The following is a 14443-nucleotide window of genomic DNA, read 5'->3' as shown; positions in this document are numbered from 1 at the left end:
GCGCCTCCGAGGTGTCTGGCCCGATTCGAGAGCGGATGAGAACAGATGAGCAGAGATTCCCGCGATACGATGCTGGGATGGGTGTTATCACTGACCCAAGAATCTGGATCTGGGAGTTCCACCGAGTGCGAAGCCGCCCCCCCCCTCCTCTCCAGCTTCTGGCGCGGGAGTGCTCGCGAATATCGAAGTGAATCTACGCGCGAAAGCTCACTCGCTCACAGTTCTCGCGGTGAATTCGTGAGTTCCGCACCTGATTCGTAAAGCACGCTGCGCTTTGGAGTGAGATTCTTCCCGAGGCTTCCTCCTGTCGAGCGATAATGATAATTCGCCGGGAAAAGACGACAAGTCCGTAGAGGATTCATCCACTCGGGGAAAGGACCTTAAGATCTCCGCAGACATTTCGCATTCTCGGACGAAGCCCGATCCGACAGGCGTCACCTGACATCGCGAACTCTTCGCAAAGGGAAAACCGGTAGCGATCCCGGGAGTCTACAAGTCTTCGCAACCTCTACGAGACACCGTCCGAGAACAATGCCATCGAATTCCCGAGATTTGTGGGAAGGGATTCGACGCTCGGACCGAGCCCTGGATCTTCCGTAGGTCATTGACTTCCTGGAATGGGTTGCAGACAGAAATGAAAACGAGAGTATCGATTGCAGAGGCGATCTGTCTTTCGTCATGAATGACCATTATTTTCAATCGATTCAGTATGGTCTGCCGGCTGACAAGGAGGCCGGAGATGTGTGTTGGAGTCGTTCACCAAGCTAGCCGCTCGACTGACAGGACTAGCCTTCGGATCGACAATCTAATACTCCATAACAAACTCAACTTCATATAAACGCCGTTCGGTGACGCGATCACGATCAAGGAGCAGTGGATTCCGAGGCTTCGGTTCGTGGTTTTGAGGAAAGTTTAACAATTGCTGGAGTCAGGAAGCGTTTCTGAGGGGGAGCCAAGACCAATTGATGAATAACAATAGTTTTGCCTTCGTGAGGAGGAAGCTGTCCTACGTCCTCGCTATCGCCGACGTCTACGCCGTTCTCCCGTTCCACCTCCGGATCCTCCTCATCTTCTTCTCCGGCGATCTCGGCTTCGTCCGCGACCTCGTCCTCCTCTTGACTGAGTTCCACTTGACTTTCCTCGGACTCGTTCACATCTTCGACAACCTCCTGGTGTATCTTGCTCTGACTGGTGGCGAGTCCTGGATGCGCCTGTGCTATGTGGCGGTGTATCGTCGCCTCGGACGTGAATTTGTTGAAGCAAACCGCACAGCTATAACTTACTCCCTGGTGGATGAGGAGATGCCGTCGGAGGTTGATGAGTTTCCCGAAAGCTTTATCGCAGACCTCGCATTTATAAGGTCTCTCGTTTTCGTGGGTTCGAACATGCGATTCGAAGTCGCTCGGAGACTTGCACTGCCTCCGGCAGACCGGACAGAGCCGCGTGAGGCAGACACCTGAGGTTTCGTGCTTCCGATGCTGGGCCTCGCTCGTATACGGTCGTTTACAGTATTTGCACTTGAAGGCGGAATTCACCTTGTGCCAGGTTCTCTCGTGTTCTTCCAGCTGCCGGGACGTACCGAAGCGTCTGTTGCAAGTACCACAAGGGAACATGGCCTCGATTCCTTCGTCCTGATGCGCGGCCTTCACATGCTCCCGGACCTGTTTGATCTGCCGGAAGAACTGGCCACAGAAAATACATTGCAGCGGCGACTGCGAGCTATTGGGATTATGGTACCTTGTCATGTGCCGCTCGAAAGCCGCCTCTTTCTTGAAACCGGCTCCGCATGTTTTACATTTGAAGGGTCTATCTTCGATGTGGATTATTTTGTGCGCATTGAGATTGCCGACTTTCGTGAAGCGTTCGCCGCAGTCGCTGCATTCGAACGGCTTTTCACCGGTATGCGTGAAAATGTGTGTTCTGAGATCGAAACGGGTGTAGAACATTTTCGCGCAGTACTCGCACTTGAAGCGTCGATCGTTGTTGTGTATCCGTACGTGGGCCCGCAAATTACTGCGGACCGTGAACGCGCGGTCACACATCTGACACTTGAAGGGCCGTTCGCCGGTGTGCGAGCGCATGTGGACTTCGAGATTCGAGCGATTTGTGAAAGCCTTCAAGCACAGCTGACACAGGAGGTTCCGACATCCATCGGAATGCTGCGTTCGAATATGACTCCGGAGCGTGCTGCTGTGCGAGAACGATTTTTGGCAGAACGGACAGTCCTTGTCGGTAACGAAGTTGTGTGATTGTTTTTCGTGTTCCTTGAGACTGGCTTCGTTGTCGAACGATTTGGCGCAATAAGCACATTTCTGCTTATTCGTGTGAATTTTCATGTGACACCGAAGATTGCTGGCGACTGAGAACCGCTTCTTGCACGTGGGGCATTGATGGGGTTTCAGCCCGGTGTGTAGGAGCAGGTGGGCTTTCAAGTTCGATCGCGAGGAGTACCTTCAACACAGAGAGTGAATATTAGCGAGCGGAACCTCCTCGGAAGAAATCGGAATCGTAGGCGGTCAAGTTTTCCACAGTGAAGGTGACCGACAAAATTCACAAGGACTCACCATCTGCCGCAAATTGGACAGCAGGTCGTCGAGGCGGCGTGAGTGGTCGCCAAATGGTTGGTATAGGCGTGTACGTTTCTGAACTGCATGCCACAGCTGGAGCACTCGTAGATGAGCTCCTCAGAGTCCTCTTCGCCCTCGGCATCGATTTGCCCGCCGGCCTGCGCGACTGGGGTCTGTTCCCTGGCCGCCGCTTCCCCATCGGGTACTTCGACGACCACAACCCCTGGTGGCGTACCATTGCAAGTCTGTATGTGATCTTGAACCTCCTCGACCGAGCTGTAGTGCGCGAGACACTCTCCGCACTCGTATATCTAATTGAAGGAAATATTTTTAGAGTTACATTGGATAGGAAAATCCCGATTCGACTGCTAGAATCGTCCTGACCAGTATTCATGGGCAGACGTAGGACCGTGTAGGTATGTTCCCCCCAGAGAAACCATCAGTCATCGTTTGCGCGAGGATTACGCTCCCCGAAAAGCATGCCTGTCTCGAAACATACCACGTCCTCGGGATTCTCCTCTCTGGCGTAGATCGCAGATTCCTCATCTTGATCGTGAACATTGGGCTCCTCATTTTCCTCGAAAACATGATCGGTGTCTGGAATAAGTCATCAGACTTCTTGGAAAAGCGTCAATAATCTTCTCTCGGTAGCCGTCACGGGTAAACGCGGGAAGCGCCTGCGCTACGGGTTCAATCAACGTCAAAGCCGCCATGTTTCATCGAATCCCTTGCGTGTTTAAGACAAAGCAATCACACGGTGAAGAGCCTTCCGTTCTCTGGGGAGACCCCCGGTCCATGGAACGTTTACTTCGATGATTGCTTTCGGAGACGATAAGACTGACATCGGAATAGGAGAGAAAGACGTTTGTAGGGCGGTTTCGCTGCGACTGCGGTCAGTTGCGCAACAGGAGGGAGATATTTGTATGTTGGGGACAGCCACCATGTATTCCATTGCTGCTTACCCTCTTTAATTGTTGTGCTTTGAGCTCGTCGTGCTCCACGGGTCGATTCAGCCTTGACAGCAGCATCTTGCACCTTCATATCAGCGCCGCACGGTAAATCAGTCGCACTTGCTGCGTCTATATTCATCAGCAGCAGCGTCTACTGCACACCACACATCCATTCGCGAGAGAGAGCCGGCGGCGGTGTTTGTTGTTCGGAGCTGAGGAGTCAGCATCCGCGAGGCGGTCATCTTTGAATGCGTTGAACTGCCTGATGATGTCCCGCAGAGCTATGCGATGGATCAAAGGTTGAAGACTCATCGAACGGCCAAGCTCAAGCTTCACCTCACGGATTACCTAAAGGAGGATATTCACTTTTTTTCGCATCTTACAGTGATGACTGTGAGACGTCAGGAATTCGAAGTCTTCTAGCGTCGCTCAGCAAAGATCATCGTCGAGGCTGAGGGAGCAGCTGCTGCTCTCCGCCGCGCCCGCGCGGTGCCGTGTCTCCATGGGCCATCGGAGTATTTTTCACTTTCCGATTAAAGTCTCGAAAATCGAGCCCAATCGGCTTACAGACGCAGGCTCTCTCGGAGGAGAAGAGGGAATCGACAGAGCTTGACTATCCCATATACTCGTATAGTTAGGCCTCGTTCGAATCAGGTCCTTGGCCTGGCTGCGTGAAAAAGAATCCGGTGGAAGCTGGTTTCTATTCCATTGGTAATTCGGACGGTAAAAAAATGTTTCAGGTGTTGGGTTGTAGTAAAATTTCGGGGGGAAGGAGACAGTGATCCGCGCTTGAGGCAGGCTCGTGCGCATACTGTTGAGGATACGGAAGAGCGCGACTCATTCCTCAAAGAATGCCTAAATTCACTGAAGCAGAGGATAGACGATACAGAAGGAAACAGGGACCTCTCAACTCTTGGGGGATTCTTCTTCTGCGATGGACCTGGAGTCGCCAGCCACTCCTGGGACGCCCAAGTCTCAGGGGGAACTGACAAAGGTCATGGAGTGTTGAGCGGGATTCGGAGACAAGTTTCCACGTCTTGGGAAGATTATAAGAGACGAACCATCAGGTGAACTTTCATTCTAGCTCCAAGTTCATCACATCCTTCTTCTCTTCGGCCCCTCGAGAAACCTGGGCACATTTCTCCCGATCCGTCTCTGATATGCTCGCCGATCTATGAGGATCACCCGATCTTCATCAGGAAGAGCAAAATATTTGAATCCCATAAGGCTGTCAGTGTCATAGGAATTGAATGATATGTACCAAAAGATATATGGTACCTCAGAGAATGCCTCGAACCAAACTTATGTAGTCTGATCCTCCACAATACACTTCACAATTATTCGCTATTGAAGATGACTGGCTGCCTCTCTGGCACGAGATTATATAATCTTGCTCGATAATTTTTTTCCAGTGCTTGAGGAAGCAGCAAGCCTTATACCGAAGAGGAGACGACTCGAATTGTACGATATCGGTTGGATTTCGTGGATTGGTTAAGGAGAGCCGAGACCTCTGTCTGAGACTTTGGGCTCTGCGTATAGAACTGCGACAGTTCTCGAAGTACCGAATGGGGTAGGCAGCCGAGCTGGCTCCCGCCGCTGTTTCGCACGCCTTCAGTGCTGCTCTCAGCAGCCCTTCGTCCCGTCAGTCACCCGTCCGGCGGAATCGGCAGGAATCCGTTATCGAAGGTTTTGTTCGCGGACACAACGGGTCTGGGTGGTACGAACTGATTCGAATTCGAGCGCGACATCGTAGCTCCGCAGCCGTCCCAAGTCCACGGGTGATGTGCCCCGCGGCGCATCAGTGGGAGACATGCAGCCGAGTACTGAGTTCATGCATATGATTGGGAATCGGGAGTTGGAAGTTTCATTGGAAGTTCATATCTGCTCGGGATTCTCTATCCGTCCGAGCTATGCCTCTCCTACCGATGTACACCAGCATTGGCACTCGAAGGAGGCACCGCTCCGAACTCCACGGAATGAATGCGGGCGAATTCCTCGAATTACGTCTATCGCTCATTTTGAAAGCGATTATGCAGTCCCAATTGGAGTGACCACTTTGGTTGGAAGCCGCGCTCCCACCCGCTCTCTCGGCAGGGCCTCTTCTTCTGCTCGGGGATGCTCTGTGCCGGTTTGCGCGTGTGTAGGTTTCGAGCGGCACGTGGGTCAGTCGTGGTTCGGTATCGCGGTGGAGGTGCGCGAATTCATCGCCGATACTGACAGTTGATATTCTGCGCGAGTTTTGAAGTTCCCACAGAGAGACGATGTCGTGGATGTTCGGCCTGAGGAGCGGGGGCAGCGGTGATCAGCCGCCCCCGAAGATCGAGTTGCCAGATCCCGAACAAAAAGGAGCAAAGAGCTCATTCCAATTCGACTCCACTGCCCTTGAAAGAGCTGCCAAGGCCGCTAAAGAGCTCGAAAATTCACGTGAGTTCCTTTGATTGGGTGAGGATCGTCTCCTTCGCGCGAATCTGTGGGGACTTGTGATCCACCGATCCGAACCGAGGCCTGCTCGCATCAAGCCAAGGGGGAGCCCGACCCGGGAACTTTCGTCCAAGCATTCGCCTTCGATTCTTTTCGGGCAACTCACCGATTTCCAGCCGTGATTCCCGTGGACAACGGATGGGAGGATCCACGTCTGGCGCATATCAACTACGCTTCTAGAGAGAATCATAGCGAGACTTGAAGAATTCGTCGGGGAGGAGGAACGTTTCAGTTTCTCGAAATCCCCATCACGGCCCTAAGATCGCAGGCACTCGACTCATCCCGATGTGGGCACTACAACTAATTTCCTCTTCACTTCAGGTCATGGACGGGAAGCGATCGAACTCTCCAGGATGCAGGAAACGACGGCCCAACTCGAGCACCAGCGTCACATAAAAGAGATCGAAGCTCAAGTCGAGCAGATGAAAATCAAACAAATCCAAATCGCACAAGAAGAACATCGGAAGACCCTAGAAGAGCAGGGCAAAATCTCAAGACAACGTGCCGAATACGAGGACCAGCTCGCGAGGAGAAGGTGCGTTCAAGGGACCTATTCCGTGTTTCCCTCGAAGCGAGTGCCCGTCCTGAATTCTCAATTGAGATTGTACTCATTCCAGACACGAAGATCAACTGATCGCTCAGCAACGTCACCAGGATGAAATATTGCGGAAGCAGGAAGAGTCGACAGCGAAACAGGAAGCCATGAAGAAGGCCACCGTCGAACATGAAATGAAGTTGAGAGGTGACAATGACATCAAGAAAGTTCAAGCCGAGGTCATGGCTAAGGCCAAAACCGACCGCGAGAACCACGATATCAACATGGAGCAGCTAAAACTCAAAGCCAAAGAGAACCGCGAGACGATCATCCAGTCGATCCAGACAGCCGGCTCGGTTTTCGGAGCTGGTTTCAACGCTTTCGTTTCTGATTGGGACAAAGTTGTTACGGGGGCCGCTGGGCTCACGCTGCTCGCCGGAGGTGTATACACCGCCCGAATGGGCACGTCGGTCATCGGACGTTATATCGAATTGCGGTTGGGGAAGCCGTCGCTGGTTCGGCAGACGTCGAGGTTGACGGCGGGGCAATTGGCAAAACATCCAATACAGACGGTGAAGATGCTCACAAGACCGAAGGAAGACATCCTCAAAGGAGTGGTGTTGCAAGTGAGTTTTAAACCCGAGGGACTCCCCTCTATCGATGATTCATTCACCGAGACATCTAACGTCGATTAGAGCGAAGAAGAGGATTAAAAAAAATTCTTCGCCTCCAGCCAACTCTCGAGGAGCGTCTGCGAGACATTGCCATCGCTACGAAGAACAGCAAACAGAACGGAGGATATCTGAGGAATATACTCATGTACGGACCCCCCGGAACTGGCAAAACTCTTTTTGCTAAGCGGCTCGCCTATCATTCCGGTAAGACTCCCGATTCGGGGATCTTCGTAAATACATATCCCTCAGAATACTGGCCGAATATTGTCCAAAAAATAGGGTGCGATCGACATGAGCCGCGGTGGGGAGGAATACCGAGCTTTTGACTTCCCGTTTCAGGACTCGACTACGCCGTCATGAGCGGAGGTGACGTGGCACCGATGGCCGCCGAAGGGGTTTCCGCCATTCACAAGCTCTTCGATTGGTCAGAAACTTCGCGCAAAGGTGTTCTCCTCTTCATCGATGAAGCAGACGCATTCCTACGGAAGAGAAGTTCGGAGCACATATCAGAACACTTGCGTTCGTCTCTGAACGCGTTCTTGTTCCGAACCGGAGAACAATCGAAGAAGATCATGCTGGTTTTAGCTTCGAACACCCCGGAGCAGTTTGACTTCGCCATCAACGACCGTCTCGATGAAATGGTCGAGTTCAGCCTCCCGGGTCTCGAAGAACGAGAGCGCCTGGTGCGGCTCTACTTCGAGAAGTTCATCCTGCAGTGTCTCGGCGTCGGGAGACGAGGCCTCAAACTCGAGGACGGTCTGGATTGGAGTGCGCTGTGCTCTGAGATAGCTACGAAGACAGGAGGCCTGTCCGGCCGTGAGATCGCGAAAGTCGCCGTCGCGTGGCAAGCCAGCGGTTATGCGAGCGAGGACGCTACCGTGACGAGGAAAATCATGCTCGAACGTGTGGAAGACGCCGTCGAGCAGAACAAGCTCAAAATCAAATGGCAGGTTGCCGAAGAAGCAGTGAAACGGACAACTTTCAAGTCCAGTCAATGAAGATTGAATGTCGAAGGATTCCAGGAGCCCGAAACATTGGATCCGCGGAGCACGGGTTTCCACGAGCACGATGGTCTCCGGTATCGGAAGAATCATCGTTCGACTGGTCGAGCCTACGATTCGTCGCTCGAGCGATTGGGAGACGGCAGCGGGCTCAACTGACCGGAACGCGTGTGGAAACCCTGTGTTTCTCCGCGGTGCCGAACGAGCCACTGCCTAGGCCGCTGAGCGTTCGGAATATCTACAGTAATATGGGAACTAGTTGGATATTTAGTCTCCTCATGTATGTACATTTCAATTGGAAGTTAGGTTTTGAAATTCTCTTCTTTGCATAATAAACGTGTGGAAGGAAGCTCTCGCAGAAAACTGTGGATTCTTCCCTCGCCTTCCCGATTTTCCGATGTCTGGCTGGATGGTCGAGAAGAGCTCTACTCCTCAATTCCGGTCGATGCTCTGTCATTCAGTCTCGATCTGGTTTACGTCGCGACAAGATCTTGGGTAGATGAGGAAAACTCCCGCATCATTTCGTCGTGGGAATGGGAGACGTCCGAACATTCTGTTCGTATACAGGTACAGCGCGGAGCAGAACTCCGATCGCTGAAAAAAATCCATCAAGAGAGACAGCGACATCCAGGCTTCCGGTTCGCTCCCCGCAGCTCCGAAAGGCCGACTTCAGCCTACGTGGAAGTTTTTCCCTCCTATGCCATTCAAGGGCTCGCCTTCACTTCGACACCGAGAGCCCGAAGACGATCGCTCTACTTAGACTCAGAGATTGAAACTTCGACCGAGCAGAGAAGAAAATACGCCACAGTTGGATCGATCAAACAGCGCTAAAAGCTTTATTCACTCCTGTCCGTGATTTCTCTCTGCTTCCTTAAACTCTTTGCTTGTTTTCTTCAGTTTTCTTCATTCCTTCCGTGGAATGGTGTAATAGTTTCAGTTTCGTTTAATGTATAGCAAAAGTAAACGCCGAAGTAGTGTAGTATCATGTTGAATCATGAATATCATGTCTTAGCGGGCCCTGACATTGATAGTGAAATGTGCCTCCTATCAATCAAACCCAAATCCCCTAACTCATCAGCCGAAAGCCCAATTTCCCCTCGAATTCGATACATTCGATATATCCAAGAGCCCACTTCGTCCCTTTTCCCCATCGTTCGCCCCCAAGCCCTCCCTCAACCCATTCAGATAGCAGCAGCAGATAATCAGGCAGACACCCACCCTACCAGTCGGTCAACCAACCTACAGAGCGGTTGGAAAACCGACCGACCGATCGCTCGCTCGCTCGTTCGCCCGTTAAGAACCAGCCAGCCAACCAACCAACCACCCGCCCATCTACCAACCCATTCACCCAGGCAGCCGAACTTGTAGTAGTTTGCTTTTGATCAGCGATGTCGTTTAGAGTTTCCATTCTTAGAACACGTCAACTCTTCGTGACCAGCGGGAACCAGCAGTGTTTTAACGCGATGCGGCGTTTTCGTAGTTATGCATAGCGTCTCTTGAGAGCTAGCTCGCTCGGCATCCTTACATGAATTTCACTGGAACACGAAAAGACGGCGTTAGCGTTGAGGGGCACCGACGACCACGTGACCGGCACCGAAACACTGACTGAGAGAGGTCATCTCCAACTTACTCGCTATGATCAAGACGAAGACGGCACCTATCGCCACCATAACAATTATCATCTTGCAATTTTTCCACCAGAATTTGCGTTTGAGCTTCCCGGCTTGCTGTTCGAATTGGGAGGCGCCTTGCTGCAATGCATCAGCTCGGTCATCTAGCTCCGAAAGCTTTGAATCTCGCTCGAGGACTTTTTCTACATTCGTCCTCATAATATCCACGACTTCATCGACTTGCGCTTGCGTTTGTTGAATCCGCTTCGATGCCGCCTGATGCTGAGGATTGACCGCGGGCGCAGCGGGTGCGCCATCTGCGGCCGCTCCATCTGCAGGTGCGGACCTGGAAAGACGAAAATTCGGGTTGAGCGGGAATCGCTTGGAACAAACTTCTGAATCTTCCGTCCGCAGTCCCAGACTCAGTTCTTAGGCTCGACACGGCATGTTGCCAGTCAGAGTCTGCACTGAGAGCCTTTCATAGTGATGAAGCAGTCATTCCGAGCGGCCCTTGAATCAGCCGGCCTCTCACATTCAGTGAGTCAGTCGAGCAGTCACGGTGAACGTGTCTACATATCTGCGTACCTAGAGATAGTGGATTGGAAGCTTGGAATCGCTCTCTGTCGCTGGCGTCCGCACCATCGGGAAGGGGAGAGACGGAAAGCGATGTCTAGGAGCCCACAAGTTCCGAGGCGGGAGACAGTCTCGAAATTCGTCCAAATGCGGTCTTGATCCTTTCGGAAACGATTGGGCCCGACCGCGGAAGGAATATCGACGCATTGACAACCGCAGAGTCCGCGTTCGGCTGTGGACTAACACAGCCCGGGAAGCTCATTGATTTCGCAGATGTCTCGAAGTCGCCTTCCCGAATGATGCTGGGAGCGATGAACACTCACATATGTATTACATTTCCCTCAGATGAAGTAGAGGCTGCGCCAGTCATCGGCTCCAGTTCCTCTTCCTACCGCTCAATCTCCAAACATCTCAGATACTACAGATTCGTCAGAGGACATCCCGCGAAGGTGGACGGAGACAATTCCAGAGGGATTGTATTCCGGAATATCGCGGAAACATCTCGCTGTCGTTTTCGAAACCCGCAGGCGGAGAGATTCGCCTGGTATGGGTGAAGCTTTCTTATGTCAACTCCTGCTCCGTATCCAATCAATGTCAAGGAGCTCTCGGACATCGGACCGGAATCGAGCCTGCTAACAAGCTCAGCTGAATCTTCCCGAAGTCCATTATCGGAACGTTACCTCGAGTTCTACGAAGCAAGGAAAGGGCGCCCTGAGAAAGCTCCCTCAGCGATCGAGCCATCTGGCCTCGCTATCGCCCAGATTTCAGCCGAAGTTTCCACAACTCTGAACATGAGGTTCGATGACGAACCTCTGACGAATGTCCGTCGCGGAACGAGTTCCGCATCAGAGCCGACGTCGCTTCGATCGCGAGCATTAGTACCACAGCGGACTCGTCCCTCGGGCATCCGCAAATTCTTGCCCTATGCCGGAGTTGTTCCTACGAGTCGGACGTTCGGTGCAACCTCCCACGCTCGGGCATCCCATCGGATGGTCTCCGACGGCTCAACATGGTACAATTGAGCCTCATGAATTCCCAGCGAGAAATCAGTCGCGAAGCCTCGTCGGACGGATATTGTCCACGAGTATGTACATTCAGACTGGCTTGCACACATTTCATGTCACAGAATAGCTGGTTGAGCCTTCTCGTTGCTTAAGTCGCACGCAGCGGGCCTGATCTGGCGCAATATTGTCGGGGATCGGCGTTAACCCGCAACAGGAGAGCTGGTTGAAAGACGATGACACGGAGGAGGCTCTGTTGCGAACTAGCAGGAGGGGATCGGCGAACATTCATCGTGAGAAGTCTATGAGCTCGGAGCGAAGACCTCACAGTAAAATCTGAATAGAGAAACCTCGACTGGAAAAACCCAATGTGACGAGATGATGGAACCATGTCCCGCTGCTAGGCGGAGAGCGTATGCATAGGCAGGCTAGTGAGCAGCTGTAAGCGCTATCGCGCAAGCCACGGTCGTAATGAAAACAATGGGTTCGACGGGATCAGCACGACCAGCTCCCGTCCACACGGGAAGAACGAGGCGAAATCGTGACAGCGGGTTCCAGCCCCACACCACCTGCCGCAGTGGTGAGCACAGAAACAGGGCGCCTCCAACGTCGCCTCGATGGAATTCTAATGGGTTGCAGTCGCAGCGCGGTCGTGAGTTCGGAGCGAGATGAGAGACTCCTCGTCAACGAGAGCGGCGCCAGGTGACAAGGGACATACGACGTTCGATTCGAGACCAGCGTCATCGCTGCTGCAACCACCGCCACCATCACTGGTTGACAGAAAACACAATCGGACGAGTAGCGAAGCCTTTTCCCGACCATCCGCACTTCGGGACGCTCTGTCGCGTCGCTTGAGAGGAATAGCTGTCGACTCGACTGCTCCCACGAGCACGAAAAGTGCACTTACATGATGCGGCGCTGATTTTATGATGCTGCTTTTGCTGCGTGTGCCGGGGCCGACTGCACCCGTCGACACTCCTGGTCTGGCTCCAGCCCGTGCCGCGACGCTTCTGATTCGGCAGCCCTCGAGAACAAGCATATAGCTCGCACACACATTGAGCAAACCTCTCGCTCCTTTGACACACACTGCGCCTTATAACCCACTCCTGCGCCCTGGCGGGCACTTCCACTCCTGTATTAGCTCCACCCTTGGACGGTTTCCCCTTTCGGTTTTCCGCAACGTCATGGAAAGCCCGCGTCGATCCGGAAGCCGCACTGGTTCTGATTGCTCTTCATCCTAGCTTACTCGTCGCATTCGAAACCTCATTCGACAAGCTCGGCAAGTTCCGCGGCTGAGGGGGTGATGGCGGGAAGGGGGCGGAATTCACTTATCGGTCGTCTTGAGGCCATACCGAGAGAAACTCTGCTTCCAATGGATTGATGAGAGCTCCATGATGTGGAGCCCACGGGGGAAGGGCCTCAATCATTCAGGAATTTTGATGTTTCAGAAGAACCCAATCATTCTCACCATGAATACCTGTGTGGCTTCGGCGCTTCCCTAAGCCTCTCGGAGTCGGTGTGAGTCTGGGAATTCTGCTCCTGGAGCAGATCCGCGAATCTCCGTTCTGAAGATCAAGACCCACCACAAAACTCCGGGCAGGAGCTCTTTTTGACTTGCGCGCCGACTTTGAGCTCCTTGACCGTGAAGAACGTCTCTTGTACCCAGACCGCGCAGATCGCACGCTACGGTCCTCGTTCGCTCGGGCGTGTATCGACGAGCGGGTGAGCTCAGTCAAACTATGGAGAGTCGGGAACTGACTTCTTCCTTGGGTACGGCCTCCGATCACGCTCCAGGAACTCGCAGCTTCCAGATTCTCATGCAGCTTTTGGGGCCATTCGACGCGAACCTTCGGAGAGAGCTCGCTACGATGCGTTTGAAGCTCAGAGAAAAACGTCCTGTCCTCATTCATTGTTGATTGAATCAATAGGAACCTCTGCTCACAAAGAAGGCTAAGTATCCGTGATGAGAGGAGACATGTGACCTATTCAGATGACTGTGAGCTGCTTGACCCTGAGGCAGTCCGGAGCCCTCGGTTCGGGGGATTGCTCCTCGACTCCCATAGGTCTGATAGAGCTGTTCCGATCGCGGAATCATTTTATTCGAGAAGCAGCGTACATATCGGCTGTATGTTTACGACAGACAAACTGCGTATGGAAAGCTGAAGCCCACGCTGATCGGATTCTCAGAGCGATCGAGTCTCCCACTATGAATGCGATATGAACAATTCATTGACCGGCAGCAGTTTATAATGATCGAACCGAAAAGCTCCCTTAGGGGATTCGGGAGATCCCTTCAGAGGAGGATTGACGGGACTCCTCCTTTTATCGATTCCGTTTCATTTAACTAATTTCTCACACGAGATCTGGAATTCGTTCGAATGTTGGCCCCTCGGGAATAACTGAAGCAGAAGGATCGAATCTTCCGCAGCAGGAGAAGAGAGTGAGGACGCGAGCTGGGCGACTTGAGGAGGATTGAGATAGGTCGTGAGTAGTGAGGACTGGGACAGAATCGGTAGCGTCTTCTGCTATGTTGCCGAGAGAGAGAGATAGAGCAGGGTAGCAGCGATTGATAAGAAGAGATAGATTCTAGTCTTTCCGGTCTTCCTGCATGCATAGTGATTCGTATGATACTCCTTTCGTCATCAGTCGAACCTTGCCGGTAGTCTCGGACACTGCTACTATATCCTCTCTAACAAAGGATAAAGCAATTCAATACAGGGTTTAGGAACGGAGCGACGCGCTCATGAGCATTCAGCATGAGCCGAAAGCATGTCTGTTTCCCCATGCAGGACCCGAACTCCCGCCTCTGATATCTCATACGAATACGGATCACGGATCTGTCCCGGATGACCACACTGTAATCCCGCATCGATTGCGAATTCTGAACCCAGTGCTCTTCGTGACTTCTGCTTCCCAAGATGTTGAGATGCATCCATGCGACGAGATTGATGTCGACGCGAGGACAAGATACGCGTGATCTCAGGGGAAGCAACGATACGGATGTACGGAGAATATGACGAATGGGCGATCAAGGATGCCCCTGATCGGACA

The 14443-nt window shown here is 52.7% G+C and overlaps 3 protein-coding genes across 3 annotated transcripts; 1 reads left to right on the top strand and 2 right to left on the bottom strand.

The window, feature by feature from the left end:
- Positions 1-863: 863 nt before the first annotated feature.
- On the bottom strand, positions 864-3595 carry LOC100898640 (zinc finger protein 708). The gene is made up of 3 exons (XM_003741361.1): positions 3530-3595; positions 2565-2878; positions 864-2451 (listed from the first exon to the last, which is right to left on the bottom strand). Exons 1-3 carry the CDS (start codon positions 3593-3595, stop codon positions 864-866), a joined length of 1968 nt encoding a protein of 655 aa, XP_003741409.1.
- Positions 3596-5778: 2183 nt separating this feature from the next.
- Positions 5779-8565, top strand: bor (ATPase family AAA domain containing bor). Its single transcript, XM_003741360.2, has 5 exons — positions 5779-5941; positions 6320-6533; positions 6616-7159; positions 7267-7411; positions 7547-8565. Exons 1-5 carry the CDS (start codon positions 5779-5781, stop codon positions 8203-8205), a joined length of 1725 nt encoding a protein of 574 aa, XP_003741408.1. The 3' UTR covers positions 8206-8565.
- A 461-nt stretch (positions 8566-9026) lies between these two features.
- Positions 9027-12404, bottom strand: LOC100908829 (synaptobrevin). Its single transcript, XM_003741349.3, has 3 exons — positions 12300-12404; positions 9839-10164; positions 9027-9743 (listed from the first exon to the last, which is right to left on the bottom strand). Coding segments are annotated over exons 1-3 (342 nt in total). The 5' UTR covers positions 12302-12404; the 3' UTR covers positions 9027-9729.
- Positions 12405-14443: the final 2039 nt, after the last annotated feature.

The sequence above is a fragment of the Galendromus occidentalis genome, unplaced genomic scaffold, assembly GCF_000255335.2.
Source record: "Galendromus occidentalis unplaced genomic scaffold, Mocc_1.1 scf7180000077167, whole genome shotgun sequence".
In the NCBI taxonomy this organism is placed as follows: domain Eukaryota; kingdom Metazoa; phylum Arthropoda; class Arachnida; order Mesostigmata; family Phytoseiidae; genus Galendromus; species Galendromus occidentalis.
This window is presented reverse-complemented; position numbering and strand designations above follow the sequence as displayed.

Bases quoted from the DNA above. Each gene is read 5' to 3' on its own strand.
- LOC100898640 (XM_003741361.1), bottom strand. From the start codon at position 3,595: ATGCTGCTGTCAAGGCTGAATCGACCCGTGGAGCACGACGAGCTCAAA. The intron at 2,879-3,529 runs GTAAGCAGCAAT...TCCTTCAATTAG, and splicing joins AAGCACAACAATTAAAGAGG to ATATACGAGTGCGGAGAGTG. The intron at 2,452-2,564 runs GTGAGTCCTTGT...TCTGTGTTGAAG, and splicing joins TGTCCAATTTGCGGCAGATG to GTACTCCTCGCGATCGAACT.
- bor (XM_003741360.2), top strand. From the start codon at position 5,779: ATGTCGTGGATGTTCGGCCTGAGGAGCGGGGGCAGCGGTGATCAGCCG. The intron at 6,534-6,615 runs GTGCGTTCAAGG...TACTCATTCCAG, and splicing joins GACCAGCTCGCGAGGAGAAG to ACACGAAGATCAACTGATCG. The intron at 7,412-7,546 runs GTAAGACTCCCG...TTCCCGTTTCAG, and splicing joins GCGGCTCGCCTATCATTCCG to GACTCGACTACGCCGTCATG.